Here is a 20480-nt window from a genome sequence, read left to right on the forward strand (position 1 = left end):
GGCGCGCTCCCCAGAGCCGAGGGCAACCGAGGAGTTAAAGCTTGGTGACACTTTAAATCAATCGCTAAAGTAAAAATATGGATTAGAGCATCTTTAATCTTACCGATGCCACTCTGGAGGGCCCCATTAGGAGTGCTGCAGCAATCCAGATAACACTCGTCTATTTTAGCCTTGTCCTTAATTTGCAGTGTTATAATCTGGCTGGATATCATGGCCTCAAACCCCACAACAATGGAATTTTCCTCCAGTGGATAAATGAAGATCCCTTAAAGGTCATATGAGAGGAAAAAACAGAATTAAGGTCTTCAGGTAGCGAACAAGCAATAACACATGTTCAGTCAATAATAATGAATTTTACAACAGTGTGCTGCAGCGCCAACGCTGGAATTTAAAGTGAATCTTTGACCAATAGTGGAATGTGCTTTCAATGACTCACACTGGTATTTTCTCCCCTGCGTGACTTCTAAATGCCAACCACATATTTTTAGCTTCAAGCTAACAGAGTAGCAGGAGAGAGTCTTAAAACTGGGAGAGACGGACGTGAGGGCTGTCAAGCAACGTTAGTCAGAATTCCGTGTGTTTTGGTGTCGTGGTGAGGCCTGTGTTTCACACTGGCTCACGCTGCTTCAAGGGTTTGTTCTCTGGCGTATCATCCAGAGCTGCCAAGTTCTAGGAAATCCCAAGAGTGAGACCTCTGGTCAGGGCGCCCTTTTTAACGCCAATTTGAACGGATTTCGTGGAATTTGAGCAAATCTCAACTTTGGCAAATGAGCGTGTGAAATGGAAAGTGTGACGTGAAAAGAGGCTTAATTGCGTGACTCTCACTCTCAAAGCGTGAGACTTGGCAGCTCTGTAACATGTCAGTGGGAACCCATGGAGATGCTAACTTCCGAGTTAGCCAACAGAAACAGACAACAGCTGAGGCCGTCTACGGAGACGGACTGCTGGCTGGGGCAAAACTGTCCAAAATGTCCATTTACAAACGCTCAAACAGGTCCGACATTATAATCCACATCTTCTTTATCCAGCCGTGCACTCAGGGGCCAATACAGTCTGGTGGATTTGAGCTAAGAACTCACAAACTGGAGGACTTCCAGTTTGGTGCAGTCCAGGAAGCTGTGGATTATACTGGACCATGGCAGTTTGTAATTTGTTGGACAATTCTGCTGTTGTTAGCAGTCGGTCTCCTTCAGCTTGGAGCTGAGGCCGGCGTTTTCTTCATCCTGTCACCAAAAAGTCACACAGGAGAGAAAAAATATCTTCAAGAGTTCAATACACCTTCGTACTAGTATTTAGAAGTACAAGTATAAGAACATGATTGCGGAAAACAAAGGCAGCGTGATGACTTACCCTCAATTTCATGATCTTCAATGTTTTCATAGGTCATGGAAGCTGTCATGGCCAGCGTATAACCCCTGACACAGGAAGTGATGTCAGAGACACTGAGCGGCAGAGCGCTACGGTTCTCCTTGTTCATGAGCCCAGGCATGGTGTCGGCTTTAGGATTCGGCTTTCTTGCCACACATGTAAGGAAAAGAAAGGCCATCAGGTCTCCACATGTCTCGGCTCTGTCTTGATGTCTTAGTCAGCAGCAGAACCCCGACGGGGCTCGTTCCAGGCTGCAGGACTGGATCAGCGCCGCTATCTGCTTGTCAGCTCGGTGCATCAGGATTTATAGGCGCTCTAAGCTCAACGATCAAGGAGCCTCAGGATGGACGACGCAAGTCATTTGAGAATTCCACATAAAAGTAAACTAGGGTGGCATTTTCATAAACAGAAAAAAGCAAACATGAGGAACTTCAGACACATTTACAGTTCAGCTGATTATGGAAATGGACCGACGCAGCTCTGAGGGTGCGGGGCCGGGCTTCCTTGCTCAGGCTGTCTCCTCCACCTGCAGTCTTGGTTCTGTGCTGTCACGGGTCTGCCGCACAACCAGAGCTCCACCACAGGCTTGATATGAAGTGTTATGACGAAAGCAATTTCCATAGAGACAGCTCTGCTTGCCTGCTCGCCGACCAGCAACATCTCCAAAGAGTGCCTTCATCAGCGCTGCTGTGACCGATTAGAGCGAAAGCACCAGCAGGAACTTGCTGAGGAAGACCCGTTCGGGCTGTGCTGCCGGGATCTGGCACCTCCACGCTCTGAATAAGCAGAACGTCCACACATCCATCAGTCTCAGCCGCTGTCAAAGTGGCTTTTTAGGAAGCACATGGTGATTTATGGAGGAGGACAGGTCACACACATGCAGTTACTGACGACGCGGTGTCCGTCTCAACAGTGCCATCATGTGTCCAAACCCAGGAATAATCCACCTCAGGAGGTGAATGAAGTGAGGACGGACATGTCAGAGAGACCGTGAAGCATCAACACATCATCAGTCAGTAAAAGGAGGCAGGAACTGAAATCATGAGAAAGTCAGGCCTCATCTTGGTGGCCTTGTGTCTCTTTCAGTTTCCAGCAGTAAAGTGTGAGCCGGGTGCTGCTCTCCTGCCTGACTCAGCCATGAATCCCTGCCTCCTCCAGGGTCTGCTGAAGACCAAACCCTCAACTCCCAACGTTTGCCAGCAGCGGTGTCTCATGGCTCTGCACTCGTTACTGACAAAACAGAGAGCAGCAGACGCCGCGCTACAGTGACCACCTGTTGAAACCGCGTCTGTTTATCTGGAACAGAGCAATTCAAGACAGCGGCTCTGGACATCATCTCGCTGACCTTTCCTGCAATCTGAACCAATGGAAGTGCTGGCGAATGATCAGAGACACGCAGCAGCACGAAAATGCATCAGCCTCAGGATCTTACCTTTCATTTGTGTCAACTGCAGCGAGGACCTCTCTCTCTCTCCCCCTCTCCCTCTCTGTCTCAGAAGTCCACTTATCATGAAAGATATCCTCCTCCTCCTCCTCCTCCTCCTCCTCCTCTCCGACCACTCAGCTCCTCTTTTTGTTCTCTCTCTCTCTGGCGTAGAGGGAGGAGGGCTGCTGCCACAGGTGGATGAAACCACAGATGCAGTGACCACGTTGTTCGCGAGAGAATCAGGAAGGTGGATCAAGCAAAGCAACATGTGGCTACAAATATGTTTCATTTATACCCTCCTCCTCTCCCTCCTCCTCCTCGTGGCTGCTGGAGTTGGAGGGTGTGAGGATGAGAGGGGGTGGGACGGAGAGCCCAGTCCTTCCAGTAAACATCCACCGTCTCATCCCCTACGCATGCAGAGCATCAGCACCACCCACTCACTCCAGCCCTCCCTGACGCCAGAGGAGAGGTTCAGGTGCTCCGTCCACGAGCAGAGGAAGTGACATGTACCACGCCAGCACCAGGGAGACACTGGGTGCCGCCGGTGTGTCTCATCACCCCCACAGCTGCATCGCTGCCTCTCTGTGGGAGGACTGGGAAGCCCTTCATGGTGCAGCACGGCGCCTGGCTCAGTCTGTGTTTGGTAATCACTTGGTTTGATCCATCTGTTTTTCCAACAGGGTTACCATGACAATTAATGTGTGTTTATAGCCGTTTTGGTAGTGGTGAAGGTGTAGATGGTGCATGGATCAGTGTGTGTGTGTGTGTGTGTGTGTGTGTGTGTGTATGTGAGAGAGTGAGAGAGAGAGAGGGAGAGAAGGAGCATCCGCCTCTAAATCGAATTAACCTGCAGCCAATAAACTCAGCTTGTGCACCACCCCCACCCCTCCCCTCACTGCCTATCTGTTTCTAAACCTCTAAACAGCATCTCTCTCTCTCACACACATACAAACACACACACACACACACACACACAAACACACACACAAACACACACACATACACAAACACACACACACACACATACACAAACACACACACACACATACACAAACACACACACACACACACACACCAGTAGGGGGGTTAAAGGTAAATCCCACTTTAATTTCAGAGATAATGTGAAGGGCGGGACCTTGAAGAACAGCTCCTACTAAGAATTATCGTCTTTTAAAAAAGTCTTTGTTGCTTTTGAGTAAACTGAAGCAGGTGATGGAATTAATGAGTACAGCACCATCCATCATCCATCATCCATCATCCATCCATCATCCATCCATCATCCATCCATCAACCATCCATCAACCATCCACCATCCATCCATCCATCATCCATCAACCATCCATCATCCATCATCCATCCATCAACCATCCATCATCCATCCATCAACCATCCATCATCCATCCATCAACCATCCATCATCCATCCATCAACCATCCATCAACCATCCATCAACCATCCATCAACCATCCACCATCCATCCATCCATCATCCATCAACCATCCATCATCCATCATCCATCCATCCATCATCCATCCATCCATCATCCATCCATCATCCATCCATCAACCATCCACCATCCATCCATCCATCATCCATCAACCATCCATCATCCATCCATCATCCATCCATCCATCCATCAACCATCCATCATCCATCCATCCATCCATCCATCATCCATCCATCCATCCATCAACCATCCATCATCCATCCATCATCCATCCATCAACCATCAAACATCCATCCATCCATCATCCATCCATCCATCATCCATCCATCCAACATCCATCCATCAACCATCCATCATCCATCCATCATCCATCCATCAACCATCAAACATCCATCCATCCATCATCCATCCATCCATCATCCATCCATCCATCATCCATCCATCCATCAACCATCCATCCATCCATCCATCCATCCATCAACCATCCATCAACCATCCATCCATCCATCAACCATCCATCCATCCATCAACCATCCATCCATCATCCATCCATCAACCATCCATCCATCCATCAACCATCCATCCATCAACCATCCATCAACCATCATCCATCCATCCATTATCCATCAACCATCCATCCATCAACCATCATCCATCAACCATCCATCCATCAACCATCCATCCATCCATCATCCATCAACCATCCATCCATCAACCATCCATCCATCATCCATCAATCCATCCATCCATCAACCATCCATCCATCCATCATCCAGAGCCCACGCAGGCACAGGGAGAACATGGAGGCTCACACAGAAAGACCCTGTGCTCCAGGCTCCACCCACAACCTTCTTGGTGGGGGGCCACAGGGAGGACCACTGCTCCACCGGGCCGCCCTGCAACAATGAGCAAACCTCATAATTTAATCTTGTAAATCAGTGAATGTTTTGTTTGCACTCCTGTGTCCCTGCCACTGAGGTTGAGGTCTGCTTCTCCAACATCCTCCATCAAGCAAGTTTACATTTACTCTTGTTTTAATGCATAGTTTGAAAAAATGTAATCGATTTATTAAAATATGAAGTAATGTTTCATACAAAACGCCATCAACCCACGTTTCCATCCGCAGGTTGATGGCTTCCTGTCTTCGGGGCGCTTCGCTCCGGTGTTGACTTTCTTCTTCTCCTCCTGGTTCGTTTTCTCCGTCTCGTGTTTTCTACGTCTGAATCTTAATCATCATTCGCGCTGTGTGAAAACATTTGTGGACTCATAATGACATTAAAATGAGTGGGCAATCATCACTACAGCAGCAGAGCAGCGGATCCGCGTCGCTTCAGGTGGTTTCGTCCGTGACCGAGCGATAATGTGACGTAAATCAGGCGTCCAGCTCGAGGGCAGCGCGGTCGCCCCCAAACCGGGAGGCCGGAGAGGCGAACATCTGCGCAGGGTGTGTCAGGTGGCCTCCCCTGCCCCGAGCCCTCCGGTGCCTTCAGGTGCTCCGCGAAACGTCGTACACATGACAATACTATGTCACAGACTTCGCCCTGGTTACCCCTGGACAGTTGGTGACGTAGGAGCGATAAAGACACGTAGGAGCAACTGTGGAGAACTACAAATTAATTAAAATCATATTTAACAAGTTTGGGTTTTTTATATTTCATGTTCAGAGTGGTCCCGGAGTTTGGGTGAGTGTCACCCGGTGTTGTGGATCAGCAGGCCTGCTGTTGTTGGTGTGATCGCGCCCCTCGGGAAGGGGGGGACTGGAGGTGTCCGACGCCCCTGAAGGCACCATAAGCGGTGCGGTCCAGCGGGTTGCGGGTGGCTGGTGTCGGGACTCTTCCACACGTCAGTCACGCTGACACCAAACTTTTTGGTGAAAGAGTCTTTCCGAGTTGTCCGTGAGCAGCCAGAGATGTCGTCCGACTCGTGGGCGCAGGCGGTGGACGTGCAGGAGGCCACCACGCCACCCGCCCAGGTGAGTTTAGGGACGGGCGGCGCTCAGACGCCGCGGGCCAACTAATGGCAACTCTTCTGGGGGGCTAGCTAACCTGCTACCTAGCTAGCCGCGGCGTCTCTACGCACTTTATATTTGAGCTCTTCTGAGTTTGAATGCAACTTTATTGTCTCCGACCAGGAGGACTTCTCGAGGAGGGGGGATCGAGTTCGCGGCCCGCGGAACATCAACGGAGACGTCAACGGTAAAGTGGTGCGATGAAGCGCGGGGTGAGAGATGGAGGGCGAGGCTCTGATGGTGGTTCCACCTGTGCAGGCAACATCGTCCAGGGGAAGGGCGACAGCGGTAGGGGGAGGAGGGACGTGGACAAGGTGGACCTGGCCGAGCAGTCCCTCCTCAACAAGCTGATCCGCAGGTCCCTGGTGAGGAACAGGAACCAGGTGGAGGTCCTCCAGCGGGACCCCACCTCGCCCCTCTACTCCGTCAAGACCTTTGAGGAGCTCAGACTGTGAGTTGGTCCACATGCAGACGTGATACATGACAGGTGAGGAGGACTGGAGGGACTGGAGCAGGTGAGGAGGACTGGAGGGACTGGAGCTGGTGAGGAGGACTGGAGCAGGTGAGGAGGACTGGAAGGACTGGAGCAGGTGAGGAGGACTGGAGAAGGTGAGGAGGACTGGAGCAGGTGAGGAGGACTGGAGCAGGTGAGGAGGACTGGAGCAGGTGAGGAGGACTGGAGCAGGTGAGGAGGACTGGAGCAGGTGAGGAGGACTGGAGCAGGTGAGGAGGACTGGAGGGACTGGAGCAGGTGAGGAGGACTGGAGGGACTGGAGAAGGTGAGGAGGACTGGAGCAGGTGAGGAGGACTGGAGGGACTGGAGCAGGTGAGGAGGACTGGAGGGACTGGAGCAGGTGAGGAGGACTGGAGCAGGTGAGGTGGACTGGAGGGACTGGAGCAGGTGAGGTGGACTGGAGCAGGTGAGGAGGACTGGAGCAGGTGAGGAGGACTGGAGCAGGTGCGGAGGACTGGAGCAGGTGAGGAGGACTGGAGGGACTGGAGAAGGTGAGGAGGACTGGAGCAGGTGAGGAGGACTGGAGCAGGTGAGGTGGACTGGAGCAGGTGAGGAGGACTGGAGCAGGTGAGGAGGACTGGAGGGACTGGAGCAGGTGAGGAGGACTGGAGCAGGTTAGCAGAACCCAGGTGACCTGGAGTTTGGCTCAAGTTCAAGAGGAAAAGAAGTTTATCACAGTGATTCTTCTTCACCCAAGAGTGTTCTCCTCTGACGTTCTCTCGGTTCCGGGTCCTGAGCTCATCCCTGCTTGCGAGGACCGAACCGCTCCTGTCAGTCAAATCAAAACCTGTTGAAGTTGCTTCAAACTCACAGTCTCACCAGGTTTGGTCCTGCTGGTCAGCAAATTAAACCTACTGGGCCTGTTGGAGCAGGAACTAAGAACTCATGAGATCTTGGGACACACACACACACACACACACACACACACACACACCTCCACATGCTGGAGCCGTGTTTTTCCCTTTAACTTGCCACGCATCTCTGTGGTTTGTTTTTCCCTCCAAACATTAAGTGTCGCTCTTTTGTCTGGATGGCTGACAGGAAGCCGGAGCTGCTGAAGGGAGTGTACAACATGGGCTTCAACAGACCCTCCAGGATCCAGGAGAACGCGCTGCCCATGATGCTGGCACAGCCGTGGGTCCTCCAACATTCACCCACCAGTTAGCAGGCGGCAGGAACCCGAGTCATCAGGGATCGATCAAAAATATGTTCCTTCAACAACAAAAACCCCAGTTTGCTGTTTCCCTCCTCTGGCGTAGCTGATGAAGCGTGATGACTGCTTGATGACGGCTTCAGTCGTCAGCAGGGAGGGGAACCGTAGGATTTTTCCGATCCCGATTCCCTTTTCAATTCTGCTTAACGGTTTGGTTCTTGATTGATTCTCTTATCGATTCTCATTTGGAAAAAAGAGGACAAACAGGTCGATTAGCATAAACTTAGTTTGGTTAGAAGTAACAGGACCTTACAAACCCAGCAGTGAGGTGGCGCTCTCACAAGTGGCAGTGTTAGCTGGTTAGCTACCTACGCCAGAGGACGTGCTAACGTTGGTTGAGACTCGCGCCGGAGCAGATCGAAAACGCCACATTCATTCCAAATCATGTCAGGCTGTGTGTGCAAGTGTTTCTGCGTTTTGGTAGCAGTTCCTCCCTTTGAAGTGCCCACTTTGAAGGTGTTGCTCGCTGCCCTGTTGTCATCCGTTCTCTGAAGTGTAACTTAACTATCCAGCGTTTGTGCCACTTTGGCGCCGTGTTTCCTGCTGGCTGCACTGGTGAATGACGTTGTCACGCACGCTGCGTAGCTTGCCTGAGCAACGCAACGTGCGTGACAACGTCATTCGCGCCAACTGGAATCGACAAGGGAATCGTTTGCAAAGACAAGCGAACGATTCCAAGGGATTGAAACAAGAACTGGTTTTCGATGCCCCTCCCTAGTAGTCGGCTTCATCCTGGTAAAATATTTAATGCAGGATCTTATAATTCCCCTCCTCAAGAACAGATTCACTAAATCCTGTGAGACCTGGGATCTGTTTTGGTCGCTGCACACGCATCCCGTGGCAGCCATGTTGGATTCCTGATCTTTATAAACTATTAGAATGCCTCTTTGATCTGCTGATGGGGTTCTGATCTCTGGTTCCAGCCCTCAGAACCTGATCGCCCAGTCCCAGTCAGGCACGGGAAAGACTGCTGCTTTCTCTCTGGCCATGATCAGCCACGTCAACCCCGCCAATAAGTGGACTCAGGTGAGCGTGATGTCACCTGCAGGCTCGAGCGCCATCCTCACGCGCTCGTCAGTGAGCTGTCTCTCTGCTCTGCAGGCTCTCTGCATCTCGCCGACCTACGAGCTCGCCCTGCAGATCGGCCAAGTGATCGAGCAAATGGGGACGTTCTGTCCCGATGTGAAGCTGGCGTACGCCATCCGGGGCAACCGAGGTAAGAACATGGCTGTAATGACCTCATGGAACCGGCTGCTCAGTGGTGACTGAGGTTATTAGGTGGGCGGTGTTGGTTACTACAGTGCCCCCCCCCAGCAGCCATCTTAACTGGTCGGGAAAGTAAAATCCTATTTAAACCATTCTAGTTAGCGCCACGGTACCACAGCCTGCGCCAAACGTCCATAATTAATAATATTCATTCCAGCTGTGGCTACTCTGGAGTCAAAATGGCTGCAGGTCGTGTGGCGCACTGCCACTGAACATGAAGGTAAACTCCTGTTGCTCTGTCAGCTGAGCTCAGCTCCTGTCACCGCGCTGCTCACTGGGTGCGTTTGTGCCTCCTGCTCAGTGGCGCGAGGCATCAAGCTGCAGGAGCAGATCGTCATCGGGACGCCAGGCACCGTCCTGGACTGGTGCACCAAGTACAGGCTCATCGACCCCAAGAAGATCACCATGTTCGTGCTGGATGAGGCTGACGTGATGATCGCCACGCAGGGTCATCGGGACCAGAGCATCCGTATCCACAGGTAGGTCGGCGACGCCTACGTGGACTCTGCGATCACGACGGCCAATCAGCTTCCCTCGTCTCTTACTGCAGTCTTCCTTGTATTTGACCCCGCAGGCTGCTGACTCAGGAATGTCAGATGCTGCTTTTCTCCGCCACCTTCGAGGACTCGGTGTGGAGGTTTGCGGAGCAGGTGGTTCCCGACCCGAATATCATCAGGCTGAAGCGCGAGGAGGAAACGCTGGACACCATCAAGCAGTTCTACGTGGTCTGCATGGAGAAGGAGGACAAGTTCACAGCTCTCTGTAATCTGTACGGGACGCTGACCATCGCCCAGGCCATGATCTTCTGCCATGTCAGTATCTGCCTCCTCCAGTGCTGCAGCGTTACAGAAGCATTCAGTCTAGTGGACTTTAGGAGGAACAGTGGGACGCCCACAAGTGTCCCTGCTTGTGGTTTGGTTGCTTTCTCTCTCGTGTTCCTGTTCTTCCTTTCATCCACGTCCGTCTGACTTTTCTCTCGGGACATTGTGGGTCTGTGGGAGTTCATTTGCTGCATTCTGGGTCCAAGTTTAAACCGCTTTAATTGAACTGATTTCTTTTCCTGCAGACCCGTAGGATGGCCGCTTGGCTGACTGCGCACCTGACCAAAGAGGGCCACCAGGTGGCGCTGCTGAGTGGGGAGATGACGGTGGAGCAAAGAGCGGCTGTCATTGAACGCTTCAGGAATGGAAAGGAGAAGGTGCTGGTGACCACGAATGTGTGTTCCAGAGGTGAGTGACCAGACTCGGACCTGCAGGTCAGCCTGGATGTGAGGGAATCCAGCCGGTCACTCAGAGGGAGGCGGGGTTAGCAGGCAGGACGCTGGTGGGATTTCAGCCTCAGTTAGCACGCGCCGTGTGTTGTTTCACAGAAACAAACTTTTTTTTGACATTGGAATACAGTGAAGGAGTGGAATCAGCTCAGGTGATGCAGCTCCTCCAGGGGGAGGTACCAGGAGAGGAGGAGGGCCATATCCAGTCCTCAAGGCGGTCCTGATTTTGGTTCCCATCAATTGTTCTTTCGTTATTTTGTTCTCGAGGCAAAGCGGGTCAGACAGACGAGTGTATTTGATGACTGTTGGACGTGTCTCTCTCCACCCCCCCACTGCTGGTGGCTATGCAGCTAAGCTAACTCATGGAGGTCAAAGAGCGTAGCCGTGTTCCTTTAACAGAACCTCGCGTTTGTTCGATCCAGGTATTGATGTGGAGCAGGTGTCTCTGGTGGTGAACTTTGACCTCCCCGTGGACCTGGAGGGGAATGCCGACAACGAGACGTACCTGCATCGGATCGGCCGCACCGGTCGCTTTGGCAGAAGAGGGTTTGCTGTCAATATGGTGGACAGCAAACACAGCATGGACATCATCGGCCAGATCGAGATGCATTTCAGTGAGTTGCTGTCTGTCTCAGGGGAGCTTGTGGGAGAAACCATCTGTCGCTAATCACCGCCTTCATCTGCTTCCTCCACAGATCGCAAAATCACAAAACTTGACGCTTCCAACATGGAGGAGCTGGAACTGTTGATAAGCTGAACGTCGAACTGCCTGCACTGACACTGAAGCGGTCAGACGTGTTACCTCAAACTTGACTCCAGTACTTTCAAGGGTTTATTGTTTGCAGTTTATTGTTTACAAAAAAAAGCGATATGCAGTTGTTGACTTTTGTGGTATTAATGCCAAAGTTTTCAGTTAGATTTCTTTTGACATGTCTGACTTGATTGATCACTGAAGTCACCTTAAGCGGCGTCTCCCAGAGACGAGCCGCGCACCAGGAGCCGCTGAAGCAGCGTGTTAGAAGGGTGGTGCTCGCTTGAAGGTTTGCTGTGTTGAGTTTGATCCTCTGATGTGAATAATTATCGTCTCCTCTTTAGATGTTTGCATGCTTGATTTAAAGTTGACTTCAATTAAACATGTTTGGGTGACTTCAGGCATTTTGGAACGTGGGTTTCTGCCTGGCAGGAGCTCGCTTCTCCCCTCGAATCATTTAATTTGGTGCTTTATCAGACTGAAGTCAGAGCTGTCGCTCAGTTTTTGTAAGAAAAAGAAAATGTCGCCTGTAAAACTTGTTTGGACGGTTTCTTGCTGCTGAAATGCTGCGTTCTGTTGGCTTGTGAAAGGAGACGACAGGTTTCTGCACCTTATCAAGAAAGACGGTTCCACCGGGTGTAGCAGAGACGGAACCGGTGACCTGAGAACTTGAATTTAACACCACTCTGAAAATATGTCTGCAGTCAATATGTTCAAAAAATAAGCAGCCTGTAACCTCCTGATTATCTTTGCACTTTTGTTTTAATAAATTTTCCAGAGTGAGCAAGTGGTGCGTGTCCTGGACTGAGAGTCTGGCTGCGTTGTCCTGCTCCGGTCAGTGCCGTTAACTCAGAGGAGGGTTGGTGCCGAGTGGCTGACAGAGCTGGGCCTTCACCGTCAGATGGAATCTGAATGGTGTTTGGCTGAGCAGTGACTGCCCACGGAACCATTCCAGCGTATCATTGCTGTTTGACAGCTGTTTTTTTTTCCAAGTCAGTTTTATTAGTGTGTCACCAAACCCCAACCAAAGTTCCCTCCTGACTCTGTCCAAGTAGAGCAGGTCCAGCACCTCCCTCCTTCAATGAACCTCCACCCAACAATTCTCCATCAGCAGCACATCCTGCAACAGCAGCCACCAGAACCTTCCTTTACCAGCAGGAAGGTGGAGCAGATCCAGGATCAGTGGGGACGGAGAGAGAGAGCAGGAGAGCAGGACAGAGACAAAGACAGAGAGTGGAGGAAGACAGAGAGACAGAAGGAAAGAGAGGGACAGAGATAAAGAGAGAGAGAAAGGAGGAGGGACTGATGGACAGAGACAAAGACAGAGAATGGAGGAAGACAGAGACAGAAGGAAAGAGAGGGACAGAGATAAAGAGGGAGAGAAAGGAGGAGAGACTGATGGACAGAGACAGACAGAGAATGGAGGAAGACAAAGACAGAAGGAGAGAGAGGGTCAGACATAAAGAGAGAGAGAGAAAGGAGGAGAGACTGATGGACAGAGACAAAGACAGAATGGAGGAAGACAGAGACAGAAGGAAAGAGAGGGACAGAGATAAAGAGAGAGAGAGAAAGGAGGAGAGACTGATGGACAGAGACAAAGACTGAGAATGGAGGAAGACAGAAGGAGAGCGAGGGACAGAGATAAAGAGAGAGAGAAAGGAGGAGGGACTGATGGACAGAGACAAAGACAGAATGGAGGAAGACAGAGACAGAAGGAGAGAGAGGGACAGAGATAAAGAGAGAGAGAAAGGAGGAGGGACTGATGGACAGAGACAAAGACAGAGAATGGAGGAAGACAGAGACAGAAGGACAGAGATAAAGGAGGAGGGACTGATGGACAGACAAAGACAGAGAATGGAGGAAGACAGACAGAAGGAGAGAGAGGGACAGATGGACAGAGACAAAGACAGAGAATGGAGCAAGACAGAGACAGAAGGACAGAGAGGGACAGAGATAAAGAGGGAGAGAAAGGAGGAGAGACTGGACAGAGACAAAGAGAGAATGGAGGAGAGACAGATGGACGACGGGGACGTGAGCAGGGGGAGCTACGGGTGCAGCTGAGCCCACACACCTACAGCAAACACCTGCAGCATTGTTGAGAAACAGTTGTAGAGGTTGAGGCAGTCAGGAAGCAGACTGGGACCTGGGATTGGTTCACTGTTTATTAACTGTAATAATGAGCATCTGTGACTTTTCACTCTGAATTTAATTATTGTTCTTAAGTGGTTAATAGAGAAAGAGTGTGTGTGTGTGTGGGGGGGGGGGTACCAGGGGCGCCTGCTGAATTTACAAGAAATTATGGTCAACCCTCTAGACCAGTACAGCATCACATGAGCCAGATTTTCCCTTAAAAAAAAGTTTAATTCCATTTTCCCAGGAGGCAACAAATTTGATTTGGGCTCCAATGGGATATTAAATGTCCTCAGCTTTGCTTCAAAGGTCTGAGGCGAACCCGGCAGAGCGAGGCTACGAGTCCCGCGGCGAGATGCAGAGCAGGGACCTGTTCAGGATGCCGCACTGGGCCAGAGTCATGTCCAGGTCCGTGAAGCTCCTGCGGGGTAGGTCCACAGCCTGGATGGACACCTCTCCGTACTGGGCTCCGTATCTGGCCTCTGCGCTGACCCTCAGCGCCCGGAGAGAGTCCGCGGGGTGGAAGCGCTGCTCGAACCTGCTACCGCACGGGGCACGGATGGCCAACAGCAAACTCCCAGCGGGGTCAGCTGAGGAGCAGTCCGCCTTCTCCGGTCCTGGATCGGGAGGTTTATGTGGGTCCATCAGGTGATCCTCGGACCCCCTGCCTCCTCCAGGGGCTGCAGCCATCCCCGCCCTCCCCACAGAGCGCCTCCTCTCGATGGACGGTAGCACCGTGTACTTGTTGAGGGGCTGAGGTGGAGCCGTCGGAGCGTGCTGCAGAGCCCCGTCCTTATCCAGGTCGGGATCCGGTCGGAAGTCCCCCGCAGGCGGCCTCTGGATATCGTCGGCGTCTCTCACACACGGAGGGTTGTTCAAAGCGGGTCTGCTGAGCCTTTTGGAGGACTTTGGTCGGGTTCGATCCACCAGCAGCCCGCTGGCGAGGCTCTGAGTCGCACCAGGACGAGAGTGGGACATTAGCCGGGCTAAGCTAAGCTAGCAGCCGTGGTGCTCGTTAGCTGCTCAAACTACAGAAGCTGTTGAGCCACGCAGGTGCAACCACACTGCTGTTGCTGAACAACTAAAACAAGTAGTAAAACAAAAACACACTTACTTTTGAGTCACTTTCCATCGAGTTTCAGCAGGAGACTCCTCCGTTCAGCGTCCGTTACAGTGACAACCTGGTTACCATGGCAACAGGCTGGTTGGAACCGTTACTACCCGGCGGAGAGTTCCCCGGACGACCAACATGTTCGACTACTGGCTGAAGTTCTGAACTGTTGCATCTTGTCTGAGGTGGAATGTAGAACTCACCAACAACCCTCATCCTCGTCTGATGAAATATTAAATTATCTTTGCAAATTATTTCCCTCAAATTATAGAAGGAAGCCCCATCAATTCTTATTATAAAAATGTTTGAACACGACTGAAAACTTAAAAATAACTCGACGGAAACCATCAGACTTAAACAGTGAACTTGTATTTAGCAGACCATGGTGTTTACTTTCCTGTCTCTTATTTGAGTGGTCATTTCCGGTACTTTATGGGTTTTTTAATGATATCTCTACTGACAACCCAGACCATGAAATGTCCTACAATCACTTGTTCATGCCGGATTCCTCCTGCCAAACACTTCATAAAACACTCCTTTAAACAAGTCACCGTCAGGACAGGAGGCAAAGCCTGAACTTCTTGTGTGTTCAGTGACTGTCACTGACTGACAAACGCCGCCAAACACGTCCACCTCTGGGACGGTTCAAGAACAAACACATTATTTCTGATCAGCCATCAAATACCACAGTCTTCCTCAACACCAGTAGCCAGCGACGCCACTGCTCCATCACAATGCTTCTCCTGCGGGAGGCCGTCACTTCCTTCATCAGTAAAACCTTTGACCACATCACTCGAATCTGGACGAAAGGTTTGTGAATGGATGGATGATCAACAACATCAAACTCCCAACCGTCCGGGTGAAACTCATTTATTAAGCTACAGTTCATGCAGCAGGCTGACGACAAACCACCCTTGGTTCCTAGCGATGAACTCCACACTTTTACAGGACAGACGCAGAAAAAAACACTCAAAGCTTCTGTTTCACAGTTTACACACAAAAAATTCCTGTTCAAAGTTACAGATTTTTCAAAGTGAAAGTCCAAATAGCTGCTGTTAACATGATGGTCGTGTCATTTGATATTTTGCTGATATTTAGGCATGAATGACTCCAGTTCTTCAATGCTGTTGTGGTTCTTCGTTGTTTGTCATGTTTTATTCTCCTGGAAACGCTTCGCAGCGGCAGGGGTTGGAGTCGTGGTCGACCACACGACTGCCCGCTTCCAAAAGGACAATTAGGTGTTTCCAATTAGCGTTATAATAGCGTTACAATTCAATATCTGATCATATATCAAAACAATGTCATGTGGATTGTGTAACCACATTTTCATAAATAGTGAAACCAAGCAGCTTTCAGTGGCGACCCAAGATTTCTGGTCCCTTCAGGGGCTTCACTGAACCAAGACACCAGCTTTCAGGGAAATACATTTATTGGCTGTCTTCCTCAGAGCCACAGGAAGACAGAGACCCAGGCTAGTTAGCTTAGTCCACTGACTGGTAGTGGGTGGGAAGTGTTAGCATCAGCTAGCTCAGGTCCAGGCTAGTTAGCTTAGTCCACTGACTGGTAGTGGGTGGGAAGTGTTAGCATCAGCTAGCTCAGGTCCAGGCTAGTTAGCTTAGTCCACTGACTGGTAGTGGGTGGGAAGTGTTAGCATCAGCTAGCTCAGGTCCAGGCTAGTAAGCTTAGCCCAATGGCTGGTAGTGGGTGGAAGTGTTAGCATCAGCTAGCTCAGGTCCAGGCTAGTAAGCTTAGCCCAATGGCTGGTAGTGGGTGGAAGTGTTAGCATCAGCTAGCTCAGGTCCAGGCTAGTTAGCTTAGCCCAATGGCTGGTAGTGGGTGGAAGTGTTAGCATCAGCTAGCTCAGATCCAGGCTAGTTAGCTTAGTCCACTGACTGGTAGTGGGTGGGAAGTGTTAGCATCAGCTAGCTCAGGTCCAGGCTAGTAAGCTTAGTCCAATGGCTGGTAGTGGGTGGAAGTGTTAGCATCAGCTAGCTCAGGTCCAGGCTAGTTAGCTTAGTCCACTGACTGGTAGTGGGAAGTGTTAGCATCAGCTAGCTCAGGTCCAGGCTAGTTATCTTAGCCCAATGGCTGGTAGTGGGTGGAAGTGTTAGCATCAGCTAGCTCAGGTCCAGGATGCTGGTGTGTCCAGCAGGAATCCTCCTCCTCATCATCATCAGTAGCAGCAGTCGCTCTTCTAGTCCTCAACAAACGTTTGGTTCTGTTGACCCAAGTTCCAATGGAGCTTTGGAGGTGCTGCGTCAAATCACTGCGCCCAGTCAGGAAAGTAGTTCCGGCTACGTGGAACGAGTTCAATATTTATTTAGTGTTGTGTCTTTATTTTATTGATACAGGGACTTGTGTTGGGTTTGTAGTTCAGCAAAGCAACTGATTTATTTAGTTAGAATATACAGTAAAAAATTGTGACTCCTACCGGCCACAAGGTGGCAGCACTGTTCTACTCTGTTATGGTGAGACAAAGAAGACACGTTGGAGAGGAACAACTGTGTGAGAGGGAGGCGCACACGTTCCCCTGTGATGCTACCACTTTTCAGAGAAGTACAGCCAAAGAAAGGGTGTCCAGTCAGACTTTGTTTATTTTGACAGAAGTTACAGCGAAGCTCCACTTCTAGTTCTCTTATAATTCAAAGTTCTTGCATTGTGAGGCGGTGCAGGTGAAGACCCTTGTGGAGAACAGTGTACTTGATGACCTTTAACAGAGCTATGCTAACACTTCCCATCCACTCCCATTCACTGTGCTAAGCTAGCTGTTGTGGGTCTCCCTCGGCAGCATGGAGGAAGGAAAGTGGGCTTTCCCACAGTGTTTGTGTGTTTCTTTACAAACACAGGAATGTAAACTAAACGAGTCCTCAGCAGGGCACAGACCTCCACCAAATGTCTAGTCTCCGTCTGGCCGAGGCTCCGCCCCTCCTCCTGATTTCATGACTGAGTAGTTTAGCTTAATCCTGCTGACAGGAAACATGAGAGAAAACAACCTCCTTGGAGGTAAAAATGAATTAAAAACTGCAAGTGCAGTATTATAATGGCATGCAACATTACAATAAACAGTACTTTATATTAAAACTTGGAGTACATAAACATTGAGGGAAATGGTATTTTTTGCACAACTCTGTACAGATGAAGCACAACCCCTCAACAAACCGTTGTTGCAGCTGGTTGGGTCTCGCTCGTCTTGGCCTCTACGGAAGCTCCAGCAGGTTGTGTTGAGCGTAGAGTTCCTCGGTGACCTGGTACACCTCTGAGATGAGAGGCACAGCCTCCCCCAGCATGGCCACCACCTGCTCCGGGGGACCTACATTCATGACTTCAAAGAAAGCAGGGCGACTTGGGAGCATGCAGAACGCCATGCCTGCGGCCTTGCGGACCACCCACGGGTGGTGCTGGGACAGCGACTCGTTGTACGCCTCAGCACACATGATGGACGTCTTGCCGTCCTCGTTGCTCGTGCGGAGACGCTCCAGGAAGAGCTCCAGCCACCTCAGAGCCCGGTGGAGCCTCAGGAGGGTGCGGCAGCCCGACTCTGGGTGGCTGCCTCTCTTGCTCAGGTCCACTAGTCCACCCTCCAGCTCATATCGAACCATCGACTGCACGGTGACATACTGAGAGCCGTTCTCACCCCTCAGGTGGCTGACCAGGATCTGGATCTTGTTGACTGCGTCCTTTGAAATGAAGCCAAAAACATTCCCCAAGCTGTTCAGAAACCTACCACAGAGACAGACAGACAGCTTCTTTAATATAATCACGTACACAGCACCGCAGGGAGGACATAATTCTGTAGTTATTGTTTCTATGGCTCCTCCCCCAGCAGCCAATAGGATCGCTCCATGTGATTGTGGTGATTGAATCAGTAAATCAGCTCTGGTGAACAAAAGTTGATGATCTTCCAGGTTGAGTTCATCAAGATTATCTTCACTAATGAACCCTCTGATGATGCTGGAAGCCTGGACGCTACGTTAGCAGTGCTAAGCTAACGTTAGCCTCGGAAGGAGCTACACGAGGGTCACTTGTGTAACGCCCCTCCGCTGCTACAGTCAACAGGTTCAACGCCGTGATGGCACAGACGACCAGGGAGAGTATTTACAATTAAGATACAAATCTTTATTAGTCACTAAAGTACGCAGTTCACAATCAACAATAAAAGCAACTCCAAGCCTGCATGGAGCGGTTGATCAACATTCAACGTGGACAGGTTATCCAGCCCCGGGTGCAGGGGAGGAGTCTCCATGCTGACAGAACCGTCACAATCCAGGGGAGGCAGGAACCAAAACTAAACAAACCAACAAAACAAAGAAAATGGGACCAAGGCAGCAGTCCACCAGCTGCCAAACGAAACTCAATCAACCCCCATAGAAGTAAACCACAAGAAAATATATTCAAAGACGACTGGTGGACCACCTACGTCACCCTATGATGGCGCTGAGCGTCTACCAACAAAATATATAACATTAATCATACAACACACAACCAATAAACCTACGCTCGCCGCAATGTGAGTGCACGGGTACCTGGCACAGGTGCTTCATCGGCGCTCGCTGGTCAAGGCCAAACACTGGGACACACACACACGCACTCCCAGTCAGCTGGCCCTGGGCAGCCCTGCTCCATGTCCACCATCGCTCCAGCAGCACAGCCTCCAACCCGGGCAGGATGCAGCCAGGAGACACGAACCCAGCATCGCCCTCGTGGCTCACCAGCAGGTGCCTCTTACCACCTCATCAGGTGCGCCCACCAAACCCCCTCGGCAACGTCAACTCCACACAGCAACGCACGACTCCAAGGTCACCACCACGAAGCTTCAGGCTTCTCCTGTTTTCACTCTCATGACTTTGTCCTGGTCTGACTGTCAGTGTCTCGCTGTCTCTGCCTGTCACTCCCTTTCATCCCAGTGGGTCGAGGCAGACGGCCACCCCCATAGATCCTGGGTCAGGTCTTGCGATGACACATTGAGGGTTAAGGGTCAGCATTACTGAGACAATCCCAAACCATAACAGCTGGGGGTTCAAATCTGCTGGATCATAGAAAACCTCTGGTGGTAGAAGTAGTAGAAGTTGTAATACTGCAGCTTTCCCAACACATGGTGAATCATGTTTAAGTACTACATCACGTTTATTCCCTGTTTAGTTTCTCTTGTATTTTTACCTCGTCTCTTCCTCACTCTACTTTGTGTGGAGGCTCTAAACTTGTTAGGAGCGGCTTTTTCTCTTCCTTTTTTACGTCGAACACTAATTCTGCCTTCTTATTGGTCAGTTACAGTCACGTGTCGTGTCTCTAGCCGTATGAACTGGACTAACCTGTATGAAAGATGCTAAACAAATGAGTTGACCAACAGCTAATTCAAAAACAACCGTGGACAACTCGGGGACATTCGGTAGACACAGTGGACGTCCTACTAAATGCAGTGGCACAATAAATAAACGTCACAATGACCCTGAGGGACTTACTTGACAAGACCCCGCCAGCCGGCAACGTAGTGTTCCACGGAAACTTCTTTATCATCGGACAGACACAGCTTGAAGGTGTCGAGGACCTCCTGCAGGCAGAATTTCTGATCTTCTGAAGCCACGGAACCAGCCATGGTGTTACGAGGAAGCGCTGCCGACAGAAGACGCGACGAAACAACGACAAGACGTTCCTCCCAGTTAACAGAGGAACCGCGTTAAACACACAACACAGCCCGGTACCGGCGAGGAGACTTCAAAGCGACCGGAACACTGAGCATTTCTGACAGGTCCCCCTCCGAGAGCTGATCCGCTCTCACTGCGCAGACTCCAGCCTGGAAATACCGGAAGTGGATCATATAGCCTTCAAAATAAAAGCACTAAGCGTTAAAGGACCGCTACCATCACAGCCCGCTACTAGTGAGTAGAAAGTAAACAGACTTCGTTGTCATTTTAAACATCGTCTGAACTATTTGTTGGACAGTAGGTGACAGGAAATTTTGATTGAAGCGTTTTTTAA

At 50.6% G+C, this 20480-nt stretch overlaps 4 protein-coding genes across 7 annotated transcripts in view; 1 reads left to right on the forward strand and 3 right to left on the reverse strand.

The window, feature by feature from the left end:
* vwa5b1 (von Willebrand factor A domain containing 5B1) overlaps positions 1-2858 on the reverse strand; it is a 29249-nt gene extending 26391 nt beyond the window's left edge. For both annotated transcript variants that reach the window (XM_086213007.1, XM_086213006.1), the window contains exons 1-3: positions 2801-2858; positions 1351-1514; positions 104-265 (exon numbers count right to left, since the gene is read on the reverse strand). In XM_086213007.1, the coding sequence (XP_086069133.1) occupies positions 104-265; positions 1351-1489 (301 nt within the window). In that variant the 5' untranslated portion in view covers positions 1490-1514; positions 2801-2858. The remainder of the gene's footprint in view (positions 1-103; positions 266-1350; positions 1515-2800) is intronic.
* Positions 2859-5979: 3121 nt separating this feature from the next.
* ddx19a (DEAD-box helicase 19a) lies at positions 5980-12042 on the forward strand. The gene is made up of 11 exons (XM_086212513.1): positions 5980-6213; positions 6373-6436; positions 6508-6700; positions 7805-7897; positions 8900-9002; positions 9078-9192; positions 9544-9721; positions 9817-10054; positions 10309-10471; positions 10935-11126; positions 11208-12042. Exons 1-11 carry the CDS (start codon positions 6151-6153, stop codon positions 11267-11269), a joined length of 1464 nt encoding a protein of 487 aa, XP_086068639.1. The 5' UTR covers positions 5980-6150; the 3' UTR covers positions 11270-12042.
* Positions 12043-13603: 1561 nt separating this feature from the next.
* On the reverse strand, positions 13604-14671 carry ubxn10 (UBX domain protein 10). Its single transcript, XM_086213010.1, has 2 exons — positions 14508-14671; positions 13604-14341 (listed from the first exon to the last, which is right to left on the reverse strand). Exons 1-2 carry the CDS (start codon positions 14523-14525, stop codon positions 13730-13732), a joined length of 630 nt encoding a protein of 209 aa, XP_086069136.1. The 5' UTR covers positions 14526-14671; the 3' UTR covers positions 13604-13729.
* Positions 14543-20289, reverse strand: cptp (ceramide-1-phosphate transfer protein). 3 transcript variants are annotated; one of them, XR_015117795.1, is made up of 3 exons: positions 19964-20288; positions 15190-18224; positions 14543-14684 (listed from the first exon to the last, which is right to left on the reverse strand). XR_015117795.1 is itself a non-coding variant. In XM_086213009.1 (3 exons), the coding sequence occupies exons 1-2, from the start codon at positions 20095-20097 to the stop codon at positions 17702-17704; spliced, it is 657 nt and encodes a 218-aa protein (XP_086069135.1). In that variant the 5' UTR covers positions 20098-20289; the 3' UTR covers positions 14934-17500; positions 17664-17701. The 3 variants fall into 3 exon arrangements, 2 of the variants coding, with proteins under 2 accessions (XP_086069135.1, XP_086069134.1); XM_086213009.1 differs by lacking the exon at positions 14543-14684 and having other exon boundaries at positions 14934-17500; positions 17664-18224; positions 19964-20289; XM_086213008.1 differs by lacking the exon at positions 14543-14684 and having other exon boundaries at positions 14934-18224.
* Between the last annotated feature and the right edge of the window lie 191 nt (positions 20290-20480).

This window comes from Aulostomus chinensis, chromosome 9 (genome assembly GCF_037954235.1).
Source record: "Aulostomus chinensis isolate RoL2024-O1b breed Wild chromosome 9, RoL_Achi_v1.0, whole genome shotgun sequence".
Lineage (NCBI taxonomy): Eukaryota > Metazoa > Chordata > Actinopteri > Syngnathiformes > Aulostomidae > Aulostomus > Aulostomus chinensis.

Bases quoted from the DNA above. Each gene is read 5' to 3' on its own strand.
- ddx19a (XM_086212513.1), top strand. From the start codon at position 6,151: ATGTCGTCCGACTCGTGGGCGCAGGCGGTGGACGTGCAGGAGGCCACC. The intron at 9,193-9,543 runs GTAAGAACATGG...CCTCCTGCTCAG, and splicing joins CGCCATCCGGGGCAACCGAG to TGGCGCGAGGCATCAAGCTG. The intron at 10,472-10,934 runs GTGAGTGACCAG...TGTTCGATCCAG, and splicing joins CACGAATGTGTGTTCCAGAG to GTATTGATGTGGAGCAGGTG.
- cptp (XM_086213009.1), bottom strand. From the start codon at position 20,097: ATGGCTGGTTCCGTGGCTTCAGAAGATCAGAAATTCTGCCTGCAGGAG. The intron at 18,225-19,963 runs GTAAGTCCCTCA...TCTCTGTGGTAG, and splicing joins GGCTGGCGGGGTCTTGTCAA to GTTTCTGAACAGCTTGGGGA.